The sequence below is a fragment of the Hyperolius riggenbachi genome, chromosome 7 (assembly GCF_040937935.1).
Source record: "Hyperolius riggenbachi isolate aHypRig1 chromosome 7, aHypRig1.pri, whole genome shotgun sequence".
Lineage (NCBI taxonomy): Eukaryota > Metazoa > Chordata > Amphibia > Anura > Hyperoliidae > Hyperolius > Hyperolius riggenbachi.
Window position 1 is genome coordinate 254,599,847 of NC_090652.1, and position 22,573 is coordinate 254,622,419.

General features: G+C 43.6%; 1 protein-coding gene across 7 annotated transcripts in view; it reads left to right on the forward strand.

The window, feature by feature from the left end:
- Positions 1 to 18,694, forward strand: part of TLK1 (tousled like kinase 1) — a 525,870-nt gene extending 507,176 nt beyond the window's left edge. For all 7 annotated transcript variants that reach the window (XM_068245535.1, XM_068245537.1, XM_068245536.1 and 4 more), the window contains 7 exons: positions 3,212 to 3,303; positions 3,381 to 3,470; positions 6,702 to 6,871; positions 11,299 to 11,434; positions 15,549 to 15,660; positions 15,749 to 15,856; positions 16,582 to 18,694. In XM_068245535.1, coding sequence (XP_068101636.1) covers positions 3,212 to 3,303; positions 3,381 to 3,470; positions 6,702 to 6,871; positions 11,299 to 11,434; positions 15,549 to 15,660; positions 15,749 to 15,856; positions 16,582 to 16,758 — 885 coding nt within the window. In that variant the 3' untranslated portion in view covers positions 16,759 to 18,694. The remainder of the gene's footprint in view (positions 1 to 3,211; positions 3,304 to 3,380; positions 3,471 to 6,701; positions 6,872 to 11,298; positions 11,435 to 15,548; positions 15,661 to 15,748; positions 15,857 to 16,581) is intronic.
- Positions 18,695 to 22,573: the final 3,879 nt, after the last annotated feature.

The following is a 22,573-nucleotide window of genomic DNA, read 5'->3' on the forward strand; positions in this document are numbered from 1 at the left end:
GGAAATTTAACAATACGAGCATAACTGTGTAGGTGATAAAGGGAGGAGCAGTGTTTGGCTTCCGGGACGTAGCCAAACTTCTTTCTGCAATTGGGTCATATGAGGATTTTTGTTATGGGCTCCTGGCAGAATGGTGCATCCTACATACTGTTACTATTGTTTCCAGCAAGTTTCCCAAAAGGTTATAGTGGCTGCAGACAAAAGCTGAACACTTTATTAACAAGAGGAGACTTGTTGCAAGTATTGGAGAAATGCAGGTGGTGTAGACTACGACCGCTATATATATACAGAATATCAGGAGCTTAATGAACGCCAAATGGTCATAATGAAAGGACACTTAATATACACACGCCTGATTAACTTGGATGAAGATCGTGCATGCATCTGGTGTGTGTTTAGCAGATGTTCCATCACATTGGTTTTTACTGCTCTCCACCCGCAGGAAGCAGCTCTGTTATGGAAGCTCTTCCCTCTGTCTCACTCCATAGCAACAGAGTCATTGAGTCCTGCTGGACGACATGAGATCAATCACTGAATGAGATTCCCTCCAGGACAGGGGTGTCAAACCAGTCTTTCCAGAGCCGAGGTCCTCACATATTTTTGCACAGCTCAAATGAATTGATGGGTCTGAATCAGGAAAGGTGTGGTCCATCAGGTAGAACACATTCCTCTTTCTCAGTCCATCCTAAACACTGGCATGGATCTGGCCCTCCAGGCCTGGAGTTCGATACCTGTGCTCTATGAGGAAGGGTGGAACACCAGGTGGTGGCTTCCTAGCAACAGAAATTTTGACTGACAGCAAGTCAAGTTATATTCATTTAACCAAAATGTTACTAAAGGTGGCCACTAACTGTCCATTTTCTAGCGAAAAATCGTTCGAGCGATCAGAAATTGTGATCTGATTGGTTGAAAATAATCTCAGTTGATGGGAGAAATCAATTATGAACGATTATAAAAAAAAATCGTCTGATTGGATTTTCTTGATTGGTTGTGATAGATGGGAAGCAAAGATTGGTTCGTTGATGGTGTAGTGAACGATTTTTATTCCGATCAGAATTTCTGATTGCTCAAACGATTTTTTTGCTAGGAATTGGAGCATTAGTGGCCACCTTTACATTTACTCATTTGCGGACATTTAGTTGGAAAATAATATATTTTCTAACTGACTGAGTTTACTATAGCCTCATGTTAGAGTAGCTCTTAGTGCACTGTATTAATCATAGGTCTTGATCAATAAATGTTAATGCATTTGCATTATTTATCTTACACCTTTATACTATACAGGCATGGCAGCACCTTTACTTACAGTATAAGCTGTTGCATTATTGTTATACTGATGGTAAACTAGTTGCAGTGTGTGTTGATCTCTGTTTGAAAAATGTATGCTTCGTAGCATCTTGCTGCTGAAGTACAGAACTGATGATTTATTTTGTAATGTGAACAGTGGTCATGGCAGCGTTTTGTTTTAGCACAAAGGGAAGATCAGTTATATAATTATTTTGCATTATTGATCATGGACACTTTTTAAGTTCTTTCAAGTCAAAGTAGACTAACGCTTAAAGGACATCCGAGGTGAAAATAAACTGATGAGAAAAGCAATTGTATCTATCCTCCTTCTAAAAATGACTTTTTCTTAGATATCCCACAGTTTTATTTTGTATTTAAATCTAGTTTTTAAAGCGGAACTGTAGATATAAAATAAACACATTGTTTCACTTACCTCCAGCAGCCGTCCTGTCCCACGCCGCTCCTCAACGAGCCTCCGTTCTCCCGCTGCCAGCTACTTTCGGTTTCACCGCTGGGCCACTGCGCCTGCGCGGCTCTGGCCACGCGTATCCTTCCTTCGCGTTCCCCGCTATTGCAGAGGGGAACGCGAAGAAAGGATATGCTTGGAAGGCCTGCGCTGGCATCGACTTACAAGTCGAGGTACGGGACCGACCGGCGGCGGGGGAACGGAGAATCGTGGAGATTCGGCGCGGGACAGGACAGCCCCAGGTAAGTGAAACAATGTGTTTATTTTATATCTACAGTTCCGCTTTAATTTTTTACTATTTCATTGTCACCTTCATTGAAGTATACTAGAGCTCAAATCTATGAATTATTGACCATTTTTATCTCTTTCCTGCTCTCAGAATCCAATTACTGGCAGGAAGGTTTATTATGGCTATAATGACTTATTAGCGAGGTTTATGCTATAGTCTGACCCAGTCCCGACCTGGACAGACACTGTTACTTGCATAACTGATGTGTAACTCTTTCAGGCAGAAAAAGAAAAATAGGAACACAGCATAGTTATTTGTGTGCTTGGCACTGTACATACACATGTCCATCTCATCATGGCACAAGTCACCTCGATTGTCCTTTTAAAGTAAACCTGTACGTTTTTAAAGCAAAAAAAAGTTAGATACTTACCTGGGAAAGAACCCTCCAGAGGCTTCATTCGTCTGCCTCCACCTTACTGTTCCAGCGCTGTGGCCTCCCGAAGTTCGCAGCTACGTTCCCGTATGAGAATGAGCGTGCCCAAACTGCACAGTAGCATGGACCTGTTGAGTCCAATAGAATCTGTGCTACTGTGCGTGTGTGAACCTTCAACAATGGCTTGTTGACTGTTTTCCTGAGGAGACAGAGCTGGAATGTTGCAGGGGGAAGAGGATCGGGGAAGCCTCTGGGTTCTCCATCTATAAAGGGGAGTACCAGTTTAGGACACTTTTTTTTTTTTTTTTTCCTCCTCTTACAGGTACACTTTAAGGACTGGTTCACACGGGTGACTGCTGCGGCGCCCCGCTGCATCTCGGTCAAATGCTTTTCTGCAAGTATGTAGAAAAGCATTTGTTGGCTTTCTGCGGCGATCAGCGGTTTTATCCTCGCAGGGGGACACAGACGTGACAGTAATCGACCCCAGATGCTGCATGTTCCTTCCAGTTCGCCTAAAATGGGTAAAATCGAGATCTAAATGCAGCTTTCACGCAACTGACGGTAAAAGTACAGAACAAGCACTGCCATCCACTCGGGTGGGCAGCACTTATCCGACGAGCGCCACAGCTAGTGGAAAATGAGCAGCAATCGCCTGTGTGAACCAGCCCTAAAAGTTAGGTCATGCCCAGCTGGTCTCTCAGGTCTCTACTCAGATTTTCACTGAGGTGATGTGTGTTTATTAAATAAAATGTTGTGGTCTGTAACGTGTTTTTTTTTTTTTTCCCTTTTCTTTTAGGCTTTCGATCTTTATGAACAAAGATACGCTGCTGTGAAAATTCACCAATTAAACAAGAGTTGGAGAGATGAGAAGAAGGAAAATTATCACAAGTAAGCCATTTATTTCCTTTACATTAGAACTTTTTTCTCAGCCCTGCAGCCACATTAACCAGCATGTTTGGTTTTAGGCACGCCTGCAGAGAGTACAGAATACACAAAGAACTAGATCACCCCCGAATAGTGAAACTGTACGATTACTTCTCCTTGGACACAGACACGTAAGTGGGATTAGCAGTGTTCATTGCTTTAGGTGTATTACCATATTTTTCGGACTATAAGACGCTCCTGACCATAAGACGCATCTAGGTTTAGAGGACAAAAAAAGGGAAAAAATATATACACTAAACCTGATGAAAGGGCATCTTGAGGGTTATGCCCCCTTTGTAACTCATGCCCCCTTTTACCTCAAGTCTTCCTGTGTCCGCCTCTATCCTCCTTGTGTCGTCCTCTATGCCCCTTTGTGTCCTCCGTTTTGTCCCCCTGTGTCCTCCTCTGCATGGGCACAGTACAGGGAGTCCCCAACATTGCAGCAGGTTGGAGGTTCGTATTGGCAGGCATTCACAAGTCAGGAACTCCCTGCATTTGGGCTATAAGACGCAGTGACTTTTTTCACCCACTTTTGGGGGATAGAAAGTGAGTCTTATAGTCCAAAAAAAATTCAGTAGTTTGTGTAAAGGACCTAGGAGATGGACGCTGCATGTATAGGTAATTAAGATGTTCTGCAATTATATTATTATATGAAGGATGCTGAGAGCCAGCACAAGCCTCCAGGCAGAGAGCCCACAGGGGCTGATATACTGAACAAAAATTAAAGAGGAACTGTAGTGAAACTAACGTAATGAATACAATTGCTTCTTTGTTACAATATTAATATATACTTTTTTAGCCAGTGTTTGCACATTGTAAAATCTCTTTTCCTCACCATTATTTACATTCTAAAATGTATAGCAGGTGGTGACATCTTTAGTGCTGTCGTTTGCAGCTCTGCGGAATGTTTGTTTGAGAATTCTGAAGCCAGTGAAAATAATGCCTGGTCTCCCAGAATGCTCTGGGGGAGAATTCCGCATAGCTAAAGAGCCTAGGCTAAGCAGTTACTGGGAGGACGGGGTTACATACCAATATACAGAAATACAGGGGAAACTCCAAAAATTAGAATATCGTGCAAGAAAAGTTCATTTATTGCAATCATTTATTTTAAAAGTTAAAACTAATATTTGAAATAGACCCATTACATGCAAACCGAGATATTTCAAGCCTTTATTTGTAATTATTTTGATGATTATGGCTTAAAATTTATGAGAACCCCAAAATCAGAATCTCGCACCGTTAGAGTATTGTGAAAATGTGCAATATTCTAGGCTCAAAGTGTCAGACTCTAATCAGTTAATTCATCCAAAACCCCTGCAAAGGTTTCCTATTTCATATATTGGTTTTACCTTTAGTTTGCATTCACAGTGCCACATTTCGGAGCTATGTTATAAATCTTATACCGCAGCTTACCGCACTGTAATGATAATCCTATGGGGCCGTTCACAGTGTGATGTTAGTTGTGTTGAAAAATGTTGCATTGTGGTAACTCGCTGCTTGCAGTGCGTTACCTCTCAACGCAGACACGTTGCGACTTTAACGTCGCATTGAAACGCAACGTCCCACTGTGCATGCAACCTTAAAGGGAACCTGAAGCGAGTAAAATTATTTAAAATAAACACATGACGTAACTGCAAATGACTATTACATACTAACATCACTGCCAGTTCCTCTCAGAAGCTTACCATTTTCTTCTTACAGTGATCCCTTCCAGTTCTGACTGAATATTTTGTCAGAACTAAAATATGCCAGTTGCTGTCAGTTATATATCAGCAGCTGTCAGTTACAACTGAATGTACAAGGTAATGTCCATGTTTCCCTGTGGCTCAAGTGGGTGATATTACGGTTTAACAGTGTGCTGACCAGGAAGCTGTTAGGGGGTAATGGCCATTTTTAAAATGGAGGACGGAGAATTCCATTGATCACAGTGGAGGAATGGGACGCAGGAGAGGAGAAAGAGATTGGGGAGTAGACTACACGGGAGGTAAGTATGACCTGTGTGTGGATATTTTGATTTTTTATTTTCTGTTCAGGTTCTCTTAAGTTTAATTACAGAAATAAATGGACTTTTGCATGTTTTAATTTTTCGAGTTTCACCTGTATAGGAAGTGTTTCTGATGCTGAAACAGGATATTTACAGTGAAATGGGTATTCTGAATGATTTACCGCATGTCAATACAGCATGTCATTTACTATATGTCAATACAGTGTCTCTTTAAAAAATGCCACAACTCGGCTTACATGAAGCCAGCTGATGCACATAATGACAGATAGTGAATGAGAAACGAATATTTCAACTTGCTTTCATACAAGTTCTATGCAGCTTGATACTGGCCCAGTCAGATTCAGCAGGAAGTGAATGTGATTGGTCAAATTCCAGCCTGCATAATATTTGCATGCAAGGTTTTTTTTTTTTTTTTTTTTTTTTTTTTTGCATTTCATTGACCATCTCTACAATAACACCTCCAAAGATTAAAAAAAAAAAAAAGTGAATGTTGGTATAGATATGAGGGCAAGCCCCAGAGCCACAACGAGACTGATCTAATTTCTTGCGGATTTCAACAGGTTCAGTGGAATTTCCTAGAAGTCGATGCCCCAACAGGCTGACTTGATCAATCATTGGATCGATTTCTGTCTGAAATTGATTGAATGGGTTGATCGTACCAGATGGCAGATATAGATTAGCAGCTGGGTTGGTAGTGGCGGCAAATAACATGCCTAAAGCAATTCAATAGATTTTGAATAGATTTTATGCCAAAATCTATCAAAAAATCTTTGTGCAGTGTGTGGGGCGATTTGATCAGATAGATCCCTCTGTGATCAGATTCTTAGAAGGATCTGTCTTTTGGCCACATCGACCAGTGTGTGGCCAGATTTAGCATAGTGGTGTAGTGGTTAGCTCTCTCGCCTTGCAGCACTGGGACCCCGGTTCAAATATCAGCCAGGGCTCTATCTGCACAGAGTTTGTATGTTCTCCCCGAGTCTGTTTGGGTTTCCTCCGGGTACTCCGATTTCCTCCCACATTCCAAAAACATAGAGATAAGTTAATTGACTTGCCTCTAATTTGGCCCTAGACTACACGATACATACAGAGACCTAAGACTATGGTAGGGACTAGATTGTGAGCCCCTCTGAGGGACAGTTAGTGACAAGACAGTGTACTCTGTACAGCACTGCCAAAGATGTCGGCGCTATATAAATACTAAATAATTAGGAGATATTAGATTGGTCTCTGTCTGTATCAGATTTTAAATTCTACTAGGTATTCTACTGATCTATTCAATGGTTAGGTTGTATTTTCTTTATATGTGGCATGCATGCATGTTTTATAGTGGTGTCTAATCACCATTGTTGTTTTCCAGGTTTTGTACGGTGCTGGAATACTGTGAAGGAAATGACCTTGACTTCTATCTAAAACAGCATAAGTTGATGACTGAAAAAGAAGCCAGGTCTATTGTAATGCAAATAGTCAATGCACTTCGTTATCTCAATGAGATCAAGCCTCCTATTATCCATTATGATCTGAAGCCAGGTAGGCACTGTGTAGATACAGCTTACTGTACTGATGTGTAAAGCTAGGCACACACCATGCGTTTTCCCGCACGATCCGCAGGCCGATCGGTATCGATTAGACTATTACCGACATGCTCGATTCAGGCTTCGATCGTTCCTGCCATCGATTTGGCATACTTAACATGCAAATCGATGGCCGGAACGATTGAAGCCCGAATCGATTCCGATCGACCTGCGGATTGAGCGGGAAAACGCATGGTGTGTACCCAGCATTACACTGGACATGCGTACAGTCACTTAAAGAGACACTGAAGCGAAAAAAAAAATGATGATATTATGATTTGTATGTGTAGCACAGCTAAGAAATAAAACATTAAGATCAGATACATCAGTGTAATTGTTTCCAGTACAGGAAGAGTTGAGAAACTCCAGTTGTTATCTCTATGCAAACAAGCCATTAAGCTCTCTGACTAAGTAAAGGTTCGTACACACTCCGGACCAGGGCTGTGGAGTCGGTCCAAAAATCCACCGACTCCGACTCCTCAGTTTAGGATTCCTCCGACTCCGTCTCCTCTAATTTGCATGTTACAATTTTGTTGATTAAAAGTATGTAACATGAAATTCGTCTCATAACTGCCAACGCTTAGGAATTTTACAAGACAACTGAAGTGAGAAGGATATGTAGACTACTATATTTATTCCCTTTAGACTAAAACTAGTCCTTAGTAATAGTACTTGTAAAAGGTACAAACCGGAACAAAGAACATCTATCAGGCCCTAGGCAATGTAAGTGTGGGTACATGTAAGAATGATGTGCAGGTACTCTGCAGGGGAATGAGGAGATTGTAAACAGACAACACCTCTGTGTTCAATGTGCACAGCATTCTCAGTGGATTCCCTGCAGCTCTGTGAGGAGTGCATATGTAGAGTATAGTACTACTGTGTAACAAAGTAAACCTGAGACAGATGAAATTAAAGTTTTATACATACCTGGGGCTTCCTCCAGCCGCCTTCAGGATAATCAGTCCCTCGTTGTCCTCCTCCACCACCTGGATCTTCTGCTATGAGTCCAGGTACTTGAGCCAGTCTGGCGTAGTGCGCATGAACACATTCCACCGCTAGGAGCATACTACACCTGTGCAGCACTATTGCGCAGGTGCAGAATGTTCCTGGCTGTGGGAGTGGCATGCGGCCGGACTGCGCTGACTGGCTGAATTACCAGGACTCATAGCAGAAGATCCGGGTGGTGGAGGACAGTGAGGGACTGATTAGCCTGAAGGGGGCTGGAGGAAGCCCCAGGTATGTATAAAACTTTACTTTTCATCCGTCTCAGGTACCCTTTAATTTGTAGTCACCAAACCAAATTTTAATAACATATCAAATTATTTGATTTCATCAGCAAAGGGAGTGCATACATTTGCATAAATCAGCATCAGTGCAGAATTATTTCCATCTCATTGACCATCTCTATTAGTGACACAGCTACACATCAGGCTTTATTCTTACAGCATAGATGTTATTTAGTATATATAAGAGATTCCTGTGTACGCATCATATATACAGTCACAATCAGATATGTATATCTGACCTTAAAAATACGGGAACTGCTTTATTGAAGCAGCACAAGTAACTAATTTTGATTGGTTTATTTCATTTTTGTGGACTAAGCACAGCTATTACTGTATATATACATTATTTTTAATGACTATTATCTGAGAAATAGAACATTTTATCATATTTTCTATTTTAATTACAGTTACAAATTCATTAGGAGTCGGAGTCGGTGCATTTTTTCCCGACTTCGACTCCAGGCACCTAAAATTGCCCGACTCCACGACTCCGACTCCACAGCCCTGCTCCGGACTGGAGGCAACGACGGGTCCGTCGTCACCTCCCGCTGGGTGGGCGTTCCAACGACAGTCCGGCGTGTGTACGCACTGTCGGCGGACTGATACGACTGCTTCTGAGCGATCCGCCCATATCCTGCTCATCCCCCACAGACCTTATGCTAAGCTAAAGGGGCCTGACCCCACTAGTAATATCCTGCTCATCCCCCACAGATTTTATGCTAAGCTAAGGGGGTCTGACCCCACTAGAAATAGCCTGCTCACCCCCCACAGATCTTATGCTAGGCTAAAGGGGTCTGACCCCACTAGTAATATCCTGCTCATCCCCCACAGATCTTATGCTAGGCTAAAGGGGTCTGACCCCACTAGTAATATCCTGCTCATCCCCCACAGACCTTATGCTAGGCTAAAGGGGTCTGACCCCACTAGTAATATCCTGCTCATCCCCCACAGACCTAATGCTAGGCTAAAGGGGTCTGACCCCACTAGAAATATCCTGCTCATCCCCCACAGATCTTATGCTAGGCTAAAGGAGTCTGACCCCACTAGTAATATCCTGCTCATCCCCCACAGACCTAATGCTAGGCTAAAGGGGTCTGACCCCACTAGAAATATCCTGCTCATCCCCCACAGATCTTATGCTAGGCTAAAGGGGCCTGAACCCACTAGAAATAGCCTGCTCATCCCCCAGAAACGTTATGCTGGGGTAAAGCGGCCTGGCCCCACTGGACATAGCCTAGTTAGTTAACAGGGACCTGCTTATCCCCCAGGGCAGATCAGGTCATTTGGGCACGGGAATCAGCAGGCAACTAATAAATGCCTGTGTTAATTATTAACGATTGGGTGCCCAATGATTGTAGACGATCGGCTACAACTAATGGTCATTTGGGCGCCATGGTTACTGTTAGCCCTTAGGTGGGGGTTAGTCTTGGGCATTGGGTGATGGGGTTAATGCTAGGGAGGTTAGGTTTATGTACCTCCATACGTGGTTGCTGACGTATTGCAACTGCCTAAGACAAAATATTGGTAGGTTTTTAGAAATCTGTGCAGAACTGTCTCAGACAGCTTAAAGGAATCATCAGACATTTTTCAAAAAAAAAAAAAAAAAAAAAAGCCTTACTCACCTGGGGCTTTCTCCAGCCCCTTGCAGCCAACTGACCCACGCCGACCGCTTTGCTCTCCACTGCCGTCCCAGTCTTCTCGCACGGTGCAGAGGCCAACCCCGAGGTCGTCCTTACTGCAAGCCCACGTTGTATGCGGCTTACTGCGCAGGCGCAGTAGTTCTGGACGACCTCGGGTCGGCCTCTGCACCGTGCGTGGAGACAGGGACGGCGGCGGAGAGCGGAGCGGTCGGCGTGGGACAGTCGACTGCAAGGGGCCAGTGAAAGCCCCCGAGTAAAGCCTTTTTTTGAAAAATGCCTGATAACTCCTTTAACCTTCCTGGCGGTATAGACGAGCTCAGCTCGTCCATTGCCGCCGAGGCTGATATCTCTGGCCCTGCTGGGCTGATTTACACCAAATAAACTGCGCCACACGCAGCTAGCACTTTGCTAGCTGCGTGTGGCCTTCGATCGCCGCCGCTTGGTGGCGATCCGCTGCGTCCAGCGGCGGAAGAGGTCCCCCGCCTGATCCCTGCACTGCCTGGACCAAACACTTTCGGGCAGCGCAAAGGCCTGGATCGGAAGCGTCTGACGTCAGGACGTCGGCTGACGTCCATGACGTCATCCCGATCGTCGCCATGGCGATGGGGTAAACCTAACAAGAAATCCCGCTCTCCGTAGAATTTCTTGTTACTTGTGATCGCCCGTAAGCAATCAGAAGGGCGCACCATGTGCGCCCTCTAGTGGGCTTTTATGCTGCCAACTTTCAGATGGCAGCATGAAAAAAAAATTGCGTTAACAAAACCCTGCCGCCGCCACCCTGGCAATTTACATAGAATGCCAGGGTGGTTAAGAAATCACTAAAATGTGCAGTTTCCTTCTAAAACTGTTGTAAAATAGGAGGAGCTAGGAAACACTGTGTGTGAGGTAAAATTGCTGTTGCTGAGGTAACCGATACATCTGCTGTATTGATACCAGCATGCTATGAGGAGGAATTCAGCAGGGGGGGAGAAGAGCCCTTCACAAATCGTGCCTAACCTGCACTGCTGCACTGTCTGTAGAACTGCTATTAAGCACTTCTTAATCTGCAGCAGTTTAGGGATGGATTTGCACTTTTCTTAACTGTAGTGCTGCTGTAGAAATTCATACTACACTGTCACTATTAAGTAGGATTTCAAAAGTTTCTTATTATGCAGAACAATCCCCCTGCTGGTTAGAACTGTTTAAGAACAAGATGTCAGTAATGCTTTGATAAATCTGGCCCAGTGAAACAAGCACAGGTAGCGCACTCCAGAATTTTTTAGAACAGAATTTTAGCTCATCTGTGCCCTTTATCCTGTTTGGCCATGTACTGCGAACATGAGGAATTCTCATATCTGAGAGCGGATTATAAAAATATCTTAAAATCTGTTTACTTCTATAGATATTGAATAATTGGATTTTTACAGTTGATTTATGACTTTGCCTCAGGTTTAATTAGTCTGACATTCTCTCACCAGGAAATATTCTCCTTGTGGATGGTACGGCATGTGGAGAAATTAAAATCACAGACTTTGGTCTATCTAAAATAATGGACGATGACAGCTATGGTGTGGATGGAATGGACCTGACCTCACAAGGAGCTGGTACATACTGGTAAGTGCAGTGTGCTTCTGATTTTGCAGCTGAGTTGTTGTGTGTCTATTGCGTCTGTATAAGCCAGTGAGGCATGGTCCGGTGTAAAGGTGGATACACATGCTCTTTAGTTGTCCCCCAAGCTTATTTAAAGTGTACCTAAATGGGAAAAAGTGCCCCTAGGGCAGTGATGGCTAACCTTGGCACTCCAGCTGTGACAAAACTACAAATCCCATTGTGCCTCTGCATCCCCGAGTTATGCTTAGAGCTGCAATTGCAGAGTATTGCAGGCATTGCAGAGTATTGCAATGCCTCATGGCACTTGTAGTTCCACCACAGCTGGAGTGTCAAGGTTAGCCATCACTGCTCTAGGGGTTACTTGGCTCAGGAGGGAAAGCCTCTGGATCCTAAAGAGGTTTCCCCTGTCCTCAGGAAAGGCAATCCAGCGCTTGGACCCCCGAAAACCCGCAGACAAGGGCTTGTCAGGGGTGCACGCAGGTGCAGTAGCGGCTTTCCAATGGGGTGAGCGGGAAGCTGCTAGTGTGCCTGCGTGCACCGATGGATCTAAATATTATTGCCACTGCAGGGGAGCCAGTGCTGGAACTAGCTGGCTGAAGAGGATGGGGGAAGCCTCATTGGGATCCAGATGATTCCCCTCCTGAGGTATCCCCAAGGGGCACCTTTTTCCTACAGGTTTACTTTACAGATCTATATACTGAAGTGCGCCTCACACTCCATACGCCTTGACCCCGGATGTTCTTCTTCCTTACCCCTCCCACCAGTAGCCACTCCTCCCACCTCCATAGCAACAGACACCTTGTTCTGCTACAGCACAGTGAGCTTGCCTGTACAGCTCTTGCCTACCACATTGTTGCCTGAGGCAGTGAATCCTGTTCCCTTTGAGCAACAACTGTTTCAATTTTTTAAGCATCCTTAAAAAAATTAAAATCAAAATCGGATACCTGTAGAGAGGGAAGGCTCTGGATCTCATAGAGCCTTAATCTGTGTTCTTGTTCCAGCGCTGTCACCCCTGTTTAGATTTTCCACCTTCAGAAGCACTCCAGTACAGGGGTGCTTCTGGAGACTGTATGTAGTACCGAGCCATCCATCTCCAGGCGCACTGAGGGACATGAGTGCTTCCGAAGCCTTCCGAGGATCCCCAACAGTGTATTTGACCAGTATATTGAATAACTTTGGGGGGTGGTCACAGCACTGGAACGAGGACACCGAAAGCGGACCGGAAATACATTATGCGATTCAGAACCTTTGCTCCCTAGGGGGAATGTCTGACTGAAAAGTATGCTTCACTTCTATTCTTAAAGGACTCTCGAGGTGACATGATGAGATAGACGTGTATGTACAGTGCCTAGCACACAAATAATTAGGCTGTGTTCTAGGCCTGAACGATTTCAGGAAAAAATTGAATTGAACGATTTTTGTCAGAAATTGCGATTTCGATTCTGTACACGATTTTTGATATACAACGATGGATCAGATCGCTCCGACCATCCAGTCGCTCTCTACCTGGCGGGGGACAGTCTGCGACAATTACTATTACTGCGTGCCCCTCTCTGCCTGTCCCATGTGTGCTGCTGGTTGGGGAATGATAGTGACCGACGCTGAAAATGTCACCTCGCTGCTGCTGGCTGGACAGCTTTTACTAATCACCCAACCACTGCTTCACACAACTATTACACTCATCTCCCCTGAGCACTGATAGGTTCCATGGGGAGTCATTGCTGTCATGCCACACAGTACTGAGCTGTGTATAGATAGGAAAGCAGCTAGATATATGTAGATATATGTATATGATTTATACCTCTACCTCTACATAATATATCTAGCTGCCTTCCTATCTATACACAGCTCAGTACTGTGTGGCATGACAGCAGTGACTCCCCATGTAACCTATCAGTGCTCAGGGGAGATGAGTGTAATAGTTGTGTGAAGCAGTGGTTGGGTGATTAGTAGAAGCTGTCCAGCCAGGAGCAGCGAGGTGACATTTTTCAGTGTCGGTCACTGTCATTCCCCAACCAGCAGCACACATGGGACAGGCAGAGAGGGGCACGCAGTAATAGTAATTGTCGCAGACTGTCCCCCGCCAGGTAGAGAGCGGACACAAGTTTGAGTTAATTACTGTGTTAATGGCTCCCTGGGCAGCGCCGCCCCTACCCCCGCAAATCTTTTCATCTTCCGGGGGTAGGGGCGGGACCAGCCTTACTTCCCCCGTCTTCCCATTCACCAGCGTGGCTGAGTGTCATCCTGAGAGGGGAGGGGGCCTGGTCCTCCTCTCCAGCGCCTACAGGGGAAAGTTTCTGTTTTGTTTACACACTGAGGAGGGAGCAGAGTAATGTATCAGGGGCAGAGAAAACCGCAGCAAAACCGCAGCTCTGACAATCTCAAGATCGTCTTACCCTTGATCACGATTTTCGGTTTAAAACCGAAAATCGTTCAGCCCTACTGTGTTCCTTTTTTCTTTCCCTGCCTGAAAGAATGAAACCTCAGGTATGGAAGTGACAGTTTCTATCCAGGTCAGACTCGGTCAGACTATAGCTTAATCCTCACTGATAAGTGATTACAGCCATAAAATACTTTCCTGTCAGTAAATGGCTTCTGAGAGCAGGAAAGAGTCAATAATTCACTGACAAAAGGGTCAATAATTCATAGATTTGAGCTCTGGCATACTTCAACGCATGCGTCATTGAGCAGAGACAATGAAACAGTAAAAACCTAAAAAATAGATTGAAATATAAAATAAAACCGTGGGAAAAAGTCATTTTTAGGAGGAGGAGCATGGATACAATTGTTTTTCTGATCGGTTTATTTTTACCTCGGATGTCCTTTTAACGGGCGAGTTCATCGGTAACGCACTGGTCAGAGTGCGTTACGATGCAGCAACCCGATACACTGCAACATTGCTGCCGCACTGTGAACGTCATATAAGTAGTGTATTGCAGTGCGGTAAGCTGCGTTACAAAGTGGCCATTACGCTGCACTGCTGTGCATTTAGCCTTATGCACATGATTAAAAAATGTGTCTGAGCTGCCATGCACTGCAGATGTCAGTTGGCAGACAACAGGTTAAACAATGGTACTAATGACATGGTGGATGTAATAAAAAAAATTAAAAAAACAAAGTAATAAGCATCCCCCTTCCAGAATCCACAGTGACAGTTTTATCTCTCAAGTCATTCAACACCATCGGCTCAGCCGCAGCAGCCCTTGTGATAGGCAGAGGAAGATCTAAGCCCCGTGCAACAAGTGATCAGAGGCTCCTCCAGCTTCCCAAGCAAAGACTGGCTGCTATATCGCTGCTGATCCTGCAGGATGCTAACACTCTGTCTCCTGCAGGAAGCAAGCAGTGACGTGTCCATCTCTACAGGGAGCCCTGTAAGTAGCCAGAGAGTGCATGCAGAGGAGCTTAACAGAACTCACCGAGATCCACATGCACCTCATCTTCCTTCCTGATTCTCTGAGTTCTGTCTCACTCGTTACAACGCCCCCTGTGATGTCCTCATAGGGGGCGTTGTTACCAGTGAGATGGAGCGCCTAGGACTAGGAAGGAGAACCAGTGTATATGGATCCCGGCTAGGTAAATGCTGCAACCACTCCACATGCTCCACGATGATGCGCCCTCCCCTGCTGTGGCTCCCTGGGTGAAGTCCCGAGTGTGCTCCCACCCTCAACTTATTACACTCACTCTGTCCATCTCTGGAGCAGAACTGTCTCTGCAGACTCCTCAAGCATTACTACAGTAAACAGTACTTGGAGAGGATGGGGAGCAGGATGCTTTACACAAACGCCTGCTGCACGCTGAATAGAGACTGTCTACAAAACATTGTATGATTCGTTATCAGTGGCTGAGCAGATGCAGTCATTCGAACAATTATGCAGAGAGCAGAAAGTTTTTTTTCTCTCCGCGCCCTTAGTTGTCAGTTTCTCAGGACAGGGAAAAGAAGCTTCTACCCCCACGTGGGCCCCCTGCGGCTTCCGGGCCCCGCTGTGGCTGCATCCCTTGCAGGGTCTATTGTTACACCCCTGCATCTGTGTTAAAATGTGCCCTTGAAATTATAGAAGGTGATATTTGATGTATGTGTTTTGGATCTGATTTTTGTTTTTCGTCTGAAATGTTGCAGGTATCTTCCCCCAGAATGCTTTGTGGTGGGCAAGGAGCCCCCAAAGATTTCCAATAAAGTTGATGTTTGGTCTGTAGGAGTCATCTTTTTCCAGTGTCTTTATGGCAGGAAGGTAAGGACTCAGACAAGTTAGTCAGACGTTTGCTAAGAAAGACATTAAAATGTGTACTACTGACCAATACCAACCCTTTATTTTACAGCCCTTCGGCCACAACCAATCACAACAAGATATCTTACAAGAAAATACCATACTTAAAGCCACAGATGTTCAGTTTCCAGTGAAGCCTGTTGCAAGCAATGAAGCCAAGGTAATGCATATAAAATGAAATGTTATTAGACATTTGCTTCATTTCAGGTCAGGTCTGGATCACAGTGCTAAACCCCCCAAGACCAGGCTATTTTTTTCAAAATCGGCCACTGCAGGGCCGCACAACACAGCACACTAGTGACCTCTCTTGTTAAACAGACATTCATCTGTAGATCAGATCCACCAGGATGGATTTTCGGATCTGCAGATAATTGTCAGATATGTAGATGAAGCCAGTTAAACAAGGTGTGTATGATGATCTGCAGATCTCATAGACAATGAATGCATTTTGCAGGAATGGATCTTTTGCAGGAACAGATCTTTTGCAGATACTGATCTTTTGAATGTGTACAGCGGTCTTTGTAAGCAGCATCTTGCAAAGATTTTTACCTGATGGGGAGTTCAGCGCCATAGAATAGACTGTGTTGAGTATAGCTCTCATACTACATGGAAGGTGGTAAAATTGGTCTGATATCTTTAATTTATCTTTCAAGTGTGTATGTAGCATAAGGCTGAGAACGGGTACTCTTGCCTGCCCGGTAAGAGTGGGCCAAAGGTCGTGTTGTACTTTCCTCATCATGTGTGCTCTTGTTCCCAACAGCATGTAAACTGGGATTTAATAAGAAAGCTCTTGTTTGATCTACCTAAACGAGATTGTTCTCCTAAAAGAGTCCTGCAAACAGTTTTTCTGTAGTATTCATGTTTTGTTTTTCCCATTTCCCACAGGCGTTCATCAGACGATGTTTAGCTTACCGCAAAGAAGACAGGTTTGATGTCCACCAGCTGGCGAACGATGCCTATCTTCTCCCTCACATGAGAAGATCCAACTCTTCAGGAAACTTGCACATGGCGGGGCTGATTGCCCCTCCCACCATACCTACATCAAGCATCATTTCATACTGATACTCAGATCTAGGCTGGCATGAATCTCCCACACTAGCTTTCAGGTGCAAGTTTTAGTTTGAAGCCGAAGCGAAGATTTAAGGACTTTGACATTACTTTTTTTCGCCTACAACGGAGGGTGTGTTTAGAGACGTTGGTGTGTTCCGGGAGGATCTTTCTCCTTAGTGTTATTTGTATGACAAGTGAAGACGAGACTGTGAAGACCTCTATCCCATGACTGTAACGTTTCGCCTTGGCCTCAGTGTGCTACAAAGCCATTTTCAAGCTACTAGGAAGAACCTGGACTTGCGTTTACGGTCTCCTGCTTTCATGTACTATGATGGGCGAGGCTCTGTGTCCACAAGGACACGGGCGAGGCGCGAACATGAGACCAGGTTTGATGGCTGTTCAGTATGGAGATATTTTTCCTACCAGAAGGGACTTTTGTAAATATTCTTTGTAATACTAAAACACATTTTGGTTGATACTGGAGAGATTTAGCAGGAAGGGCATTTTTCATTATTTACAAAAGACAAACGGAAACTCACGATTAAAATAACGGACTTGCGTAAGGGGAAAGCACGGAAGGCCCTCTGCCCAATCTCGGACAACTGTTGTTGAAACCAAAGCTGAGAGAGGGGTAATGGTGGGCTATTTCATTATCTCTTTCCATCACTTTAGATCACGTGTATCACTAGAGCATGGCAAGGCATTGCCCCTAGCAACCGCATCCAGGATATGTAGAAAGGATCTGATTGGTTGCTGTAGACAGCACTTCTCTTTACGGGAGGACCTGTCTTTATTTTTTTATTTATTTTTGTTTCCAGGGCAAGGTTTTAAGTTACACACTCCCGTTCATGGTTTTAGATTAATACTAATCATTCCGCCTTTTTTGTGTTTTTTTTTTTTAATATACATTAATATTTTATTTTTGCATACACACCACAATCAGTAGGTACCAAAAGCACTCAAAAACTTTCCGAGAAGTTTTCTATGCAGAATAATGAGAAATTCCCTTCTACTGCTGGTGTATATTGTTGTACAGACGTCCTTTTCAGTTTAAATGTGTTTTTTCAGCAGCTTTTTACCCCTGTACAAATGTTTGAAAGGTTTTTTTTTTTGTTTTTTTTTTTGTTTCTTTTTCCTATTGAAAATATATATAATTATTTTTTTGTTCTCTTGATGGCGCTATCATTTGCTGCTAAAATAACTTCTCTTTTTGCAAAAACCGATTAAACTCCTTCTGCGAAAAGGAGCAAATCAAACCGCTTACGATCCTGGACTGTCCATTTACGAGCATGTGTAACACATCCTAGACCGTACTGTAAGCCTGTTTCTGCTTTCCTACTGTTGGCATGTTGACGACATATTACGAAGGGTTTATTTTTGTTTGATAATTTTTAATTATTTGAGAGCTGCCCCCGTGCGGGAGGCTGTCAGTGTAAATTAAATGAATACTGAATTCCTTCTGCTGGCTGAAACGGTGTTCGAACACCACAGACATAATTCTTGTCTTTTTTTTTGTTTTTGTTTCTTTTTTTATTTTGTTTTTAACTTTCTAATAATCTAGTATGCTATAATCTATTTTCCAGATTGCTATTCTTCTCTACTGCACAATTTAGAGAAGGCCCTCTGCTGACAGAGTCTGGTAACTGCACACCAGGTTGCAATAGCTTTGCTCTTCTGTTGCGTCAGAGAGACAAGGAGCCCTCTGTCGCAATTATAACGTTTTAAAGGCGATCGTGTAATTTTGTTCATGTTACAGAAAAAAAAAGAGGCCGTGTTAAGACCGCTTACCATTTAATATTGTACAGTTGACTGTGGCTCTCGTTTCCGACGTTGCGATTTAATTTTTTCATTGTACATAAATATACATTAACTGTCTCTTTAAGATGCTGCTGAAATTGTAGAGAATGTAGCCAAAACAGTAATAAATAACGAAAAGTTTAAATTTCAAGTTTTGTTTCTCTTCTTGTCTTTGAGCCGTTTAAAAGGGACACAAACTCTTGCACAGTACGCAATGAAAAGTCGTAATTCCACATAAAGTTGATAAAGAAATTCACTGCTCTGTGTTCTGTGTTTGTTTAGCCAAATCAAATGGTCTTCTCAGCAGATGTGAATAGACTGCAGGAGAGCTCTGCCTAGGCAGCTTTCATGATGTTAGCACTGAGGTTTAACTTTAGGGGTATTTTTTAAGATTTCAATATAATGAATATTTTTTTTTCCATAAAGGCTTATCTTACTGAGCAGCGAGGACGTTTTGAGTTTAGTTTCTCCTTCAAAGAGAGACAGCCAACAATGGTGGTCATATGCATCTCCACTACTCTTCACTACTGATATACTAATGAGAAATAGCTGTATCCTCTTATTCATCTGAAGGCTCCAACTTAGAGAGAATCTTATGAAAGCTTGCCTGTGACCTACCACAGAGGAAATTACAACAAATGCGTCCTCTTAGCTGCTACGGGAGGCAGGACAGTTTTCAGGCATAGGGCATTCAGGCAAAGAGTGATACACAGTGCACTCTATACTATAGAGTCTATAGAATCATTATACACAGCTTATGCGTCCATCATGGAAGGGATGTGTTGGGACTTTTGACTTAAAGGATACCTGAGGTGACATGATGAGATAGACATTGGTGTTTTACAGTGCCAAGCACATAAATAACTATGCTGTGTTCCTTTTTTTCTTTCTCTACCTGAAATAGTTAAATATCAAGTATGTAAGTGGCTGACTCAGTCCTCACTCAGACAGGAAGTGACTACAGTGTGAGCTTCACTAATAAGAAATTCCAACTATAAAACACTTTCCTTGCAGAAAATGGCTTCTGAGAGCAGGAAAGAGATAAAAAGGGTTAATCGTTCATGGATTTTAGCTCTGGCATACTTCAATGAATGTCATTGAGCAAAAACAATAAAACAGTAATAACTTAAAAAGTAGATTTAAATATAAAATAAAACTGTGGAATATCCTAAAAAGTCATTTTTAGGAGAAGGATAGATACAATTGATTATTTCATGAGTTTATTTTCACCTCGGGTATCCTTTAAAGAAAACCTGTACTGAAAAAAGTTCCCCTGGGGGGTACTCACCTCAGTAGGGGGAAGCCTCTGGACCCTATCGAGGCTTCCCCCGTCCTCCTGTGTCCCACGGCGGTCTTACTGCAGCCCCCGGAACACACAGGCGACAAATCCGACAGCCTGTGCAATATTTCGGGCTCCAGCAGGGGCGCTGTTGCGGCTCTTCTGATGGAGATTGGCGAAAATAGCCGATCTCAGTCGGGTCCGCTTTACTGTGCAGGCGCAGGAGACTTGCGCCTGCGCAGTAGAGCGGCCCGACGGAGATCGGCTATTTTCTCCGTGGGAAGAGCAGATACTGAGCCTGCGCTGGAGCCAAAAGGTCAATATTTACATCGCCGCCGTTTGGGGAGAATTTTCTTAGCCTCTGGACCCTATCGAGGCTTCCCCCTTCCTCCTGTGTCCCACGGCGGTCTCGCTGCAGCCCCCGGAACGCACAGGCGACAAATCCGACAGCCTGTGCAATATTTCGGGCTCCAGCGGGGGCGCTGTTGCGGCTCTTCTGATGGAGATGGGCGAAAATAGCCGATCTCAGTCGGGTCCGCTCTATTGTGCAGGCGCAGGAGACTTGCGCCTGCGCAGTAGAGCGGCCCGACGGAGATCGGCTATTTTCTCTGTGGGAAAAGCGGATACTGAACCTGCGCTGGAGCAGCCAAAAGGTCAATATTTACGTCGCCGCCGTTCCGGGAGAATTTTCTCCGCCGCCGTGGGACCGAGGAGGGCGGGGGAAGCCTCAATAGGAGCCAGAGGCTTCCCCCACCCAAGGTGAGTACCCCCCAGGGGAGTTTTTTTTTTTTTTTCATTACAGATTTTCTTTAAAGTTCAGGTTGTGCTAAACATTTAGCCAGCCCAGTAAGAGCTGGTCCACACTAGGTCCGGAAACGTATCCGTGGCTGCGTTTTTCAAACCTGATGAAAAACGGAGTCCCGGATACTAATGTTTAAAATAGCAGCCAGCCTATACAATAACCCATCTGCTAGAGTTAATGCCACAGGCTTCCTATCTGACCACTTTGGTATAACCAACGGTACAAGACAAGGCTGCCCGCTCTCACCAATAATATTTGTACTACTCATGGAAACCCTAGCACAAAGAATTAGACAGTCACCAAACATTCAAGGTATTACAATTGGCAAGGATCAACACATTATCAGCCTATTTGCAGATGATGTGGCTTTAGTACTTACAAACCCCTTACATTCCCTGACACACCTTACCAAAGAACTACAAGAATTTTCCAATGCTTCCTACTACAAGCTCAACCAGCATAAATCCTATGTTCTTGGCCTCAACTTGCCCCCAAATATTAAAACTGCCATCCAAAAAAAGTTTACATTTCCATGGGCAGACTTGGCTGTACAGTACCTGGGTATACAATTGACAACAAGAGCATCTGACTTATTCCAATACAACTTTATACCTCTTTTGGAAAAGGTCAAAAAAGAGTGTTCGACTTTTTAAAAATTCTACCTCTCATGGTCAGGCAAGTTATCAGCCTTTAAGATGTTTTTATTACCAAAAATCCTTTACCTATTTTGCACAATCGCAATACCTATCAAAAATACGTACTTTAAAGACCTCCAAAAAATTATAAATCACTTTATTTGGAATGGGAAGAAATCTCGTATATCACATTCCATCTTAATCCTGCCAAAGAAAATGGGTGGGATTGGCCTCCCTGATATAAAAGCCTATTCTTATGCATGCAATTTAGAACCTGTTAACTCCTGGTGGACGAACTCTGAAGGAAAAAAATGGGTATCTATGGAAGGTAAACTGCTTAAAAATGAACTAAGAGATGTGCTCTCTAGCATAATCCTAGGACATGGACCACTTAAAACAAACTTTCTAACGATTCAATCCACATTACTAGCATGGGAGTATTACCTCAAACACCCACCGCATGATGAGATCTGTGTAAAACCCAAAATTTACATATCCACAATGCAAATCCTAATTCAAGGCATTAATATTGCTGAGGTAGAAGATTCTGGGATCTCGACCTTAAATGAGCTCTATTCAAATTCACTTATTAAAACCTTCTCTGAAATACTAACTGAATACAATATTTCTACCAAGGCAAGATTCGCATGCTATAAACTAATCAGTTTTTTAAGATCTAAGCAAATTTCCATACCAGAGTTGAATAGTGGAATTGTAACTATGCTAAACACAAAAAAAGCAATACAAGGCTCCATAACAATTTGGTACAACGATCTAATCGCACCTTCTGTTTCTCCTCTTAATAAATATGCACAAGTTTGGTCATATGACCTATCCTCACAAATTGACAGTGCACAAATAGTCTCTGCTATCAGATCAGTTACTAAGCTTTCTAAATGCAATACCCACTGGGAACTATTTATTAAGATAATTACCAGATGGCACCTAACACCCAGGAAAATAGCGCAATTCAACCCCACCCTATTCCCAAAATGCTGGAAATGCGCTACACAGGTAGGCACATTAGTCCACATGTTTTGGGATTATCCCTCAAGTAAAATGCTATGGTGTGCCGTAGAATCATATATTAAGCAAACCATTGCCCCTAATTTTCTACTTACACCACGTATGGCACTCCTACATTTAGACTACAAAGAAATAGACCCCATACACAAATCCCAGATATGTCATCTGATATTAACTGCACAATCTATGATTACTAAGAACTGGAAATCTGCTGAGCCTCTCTTATTTTCCAATATCCTTAGCACATACAAGCAAAATATGATGATGGAAACACGCTTAAGGTCGAGA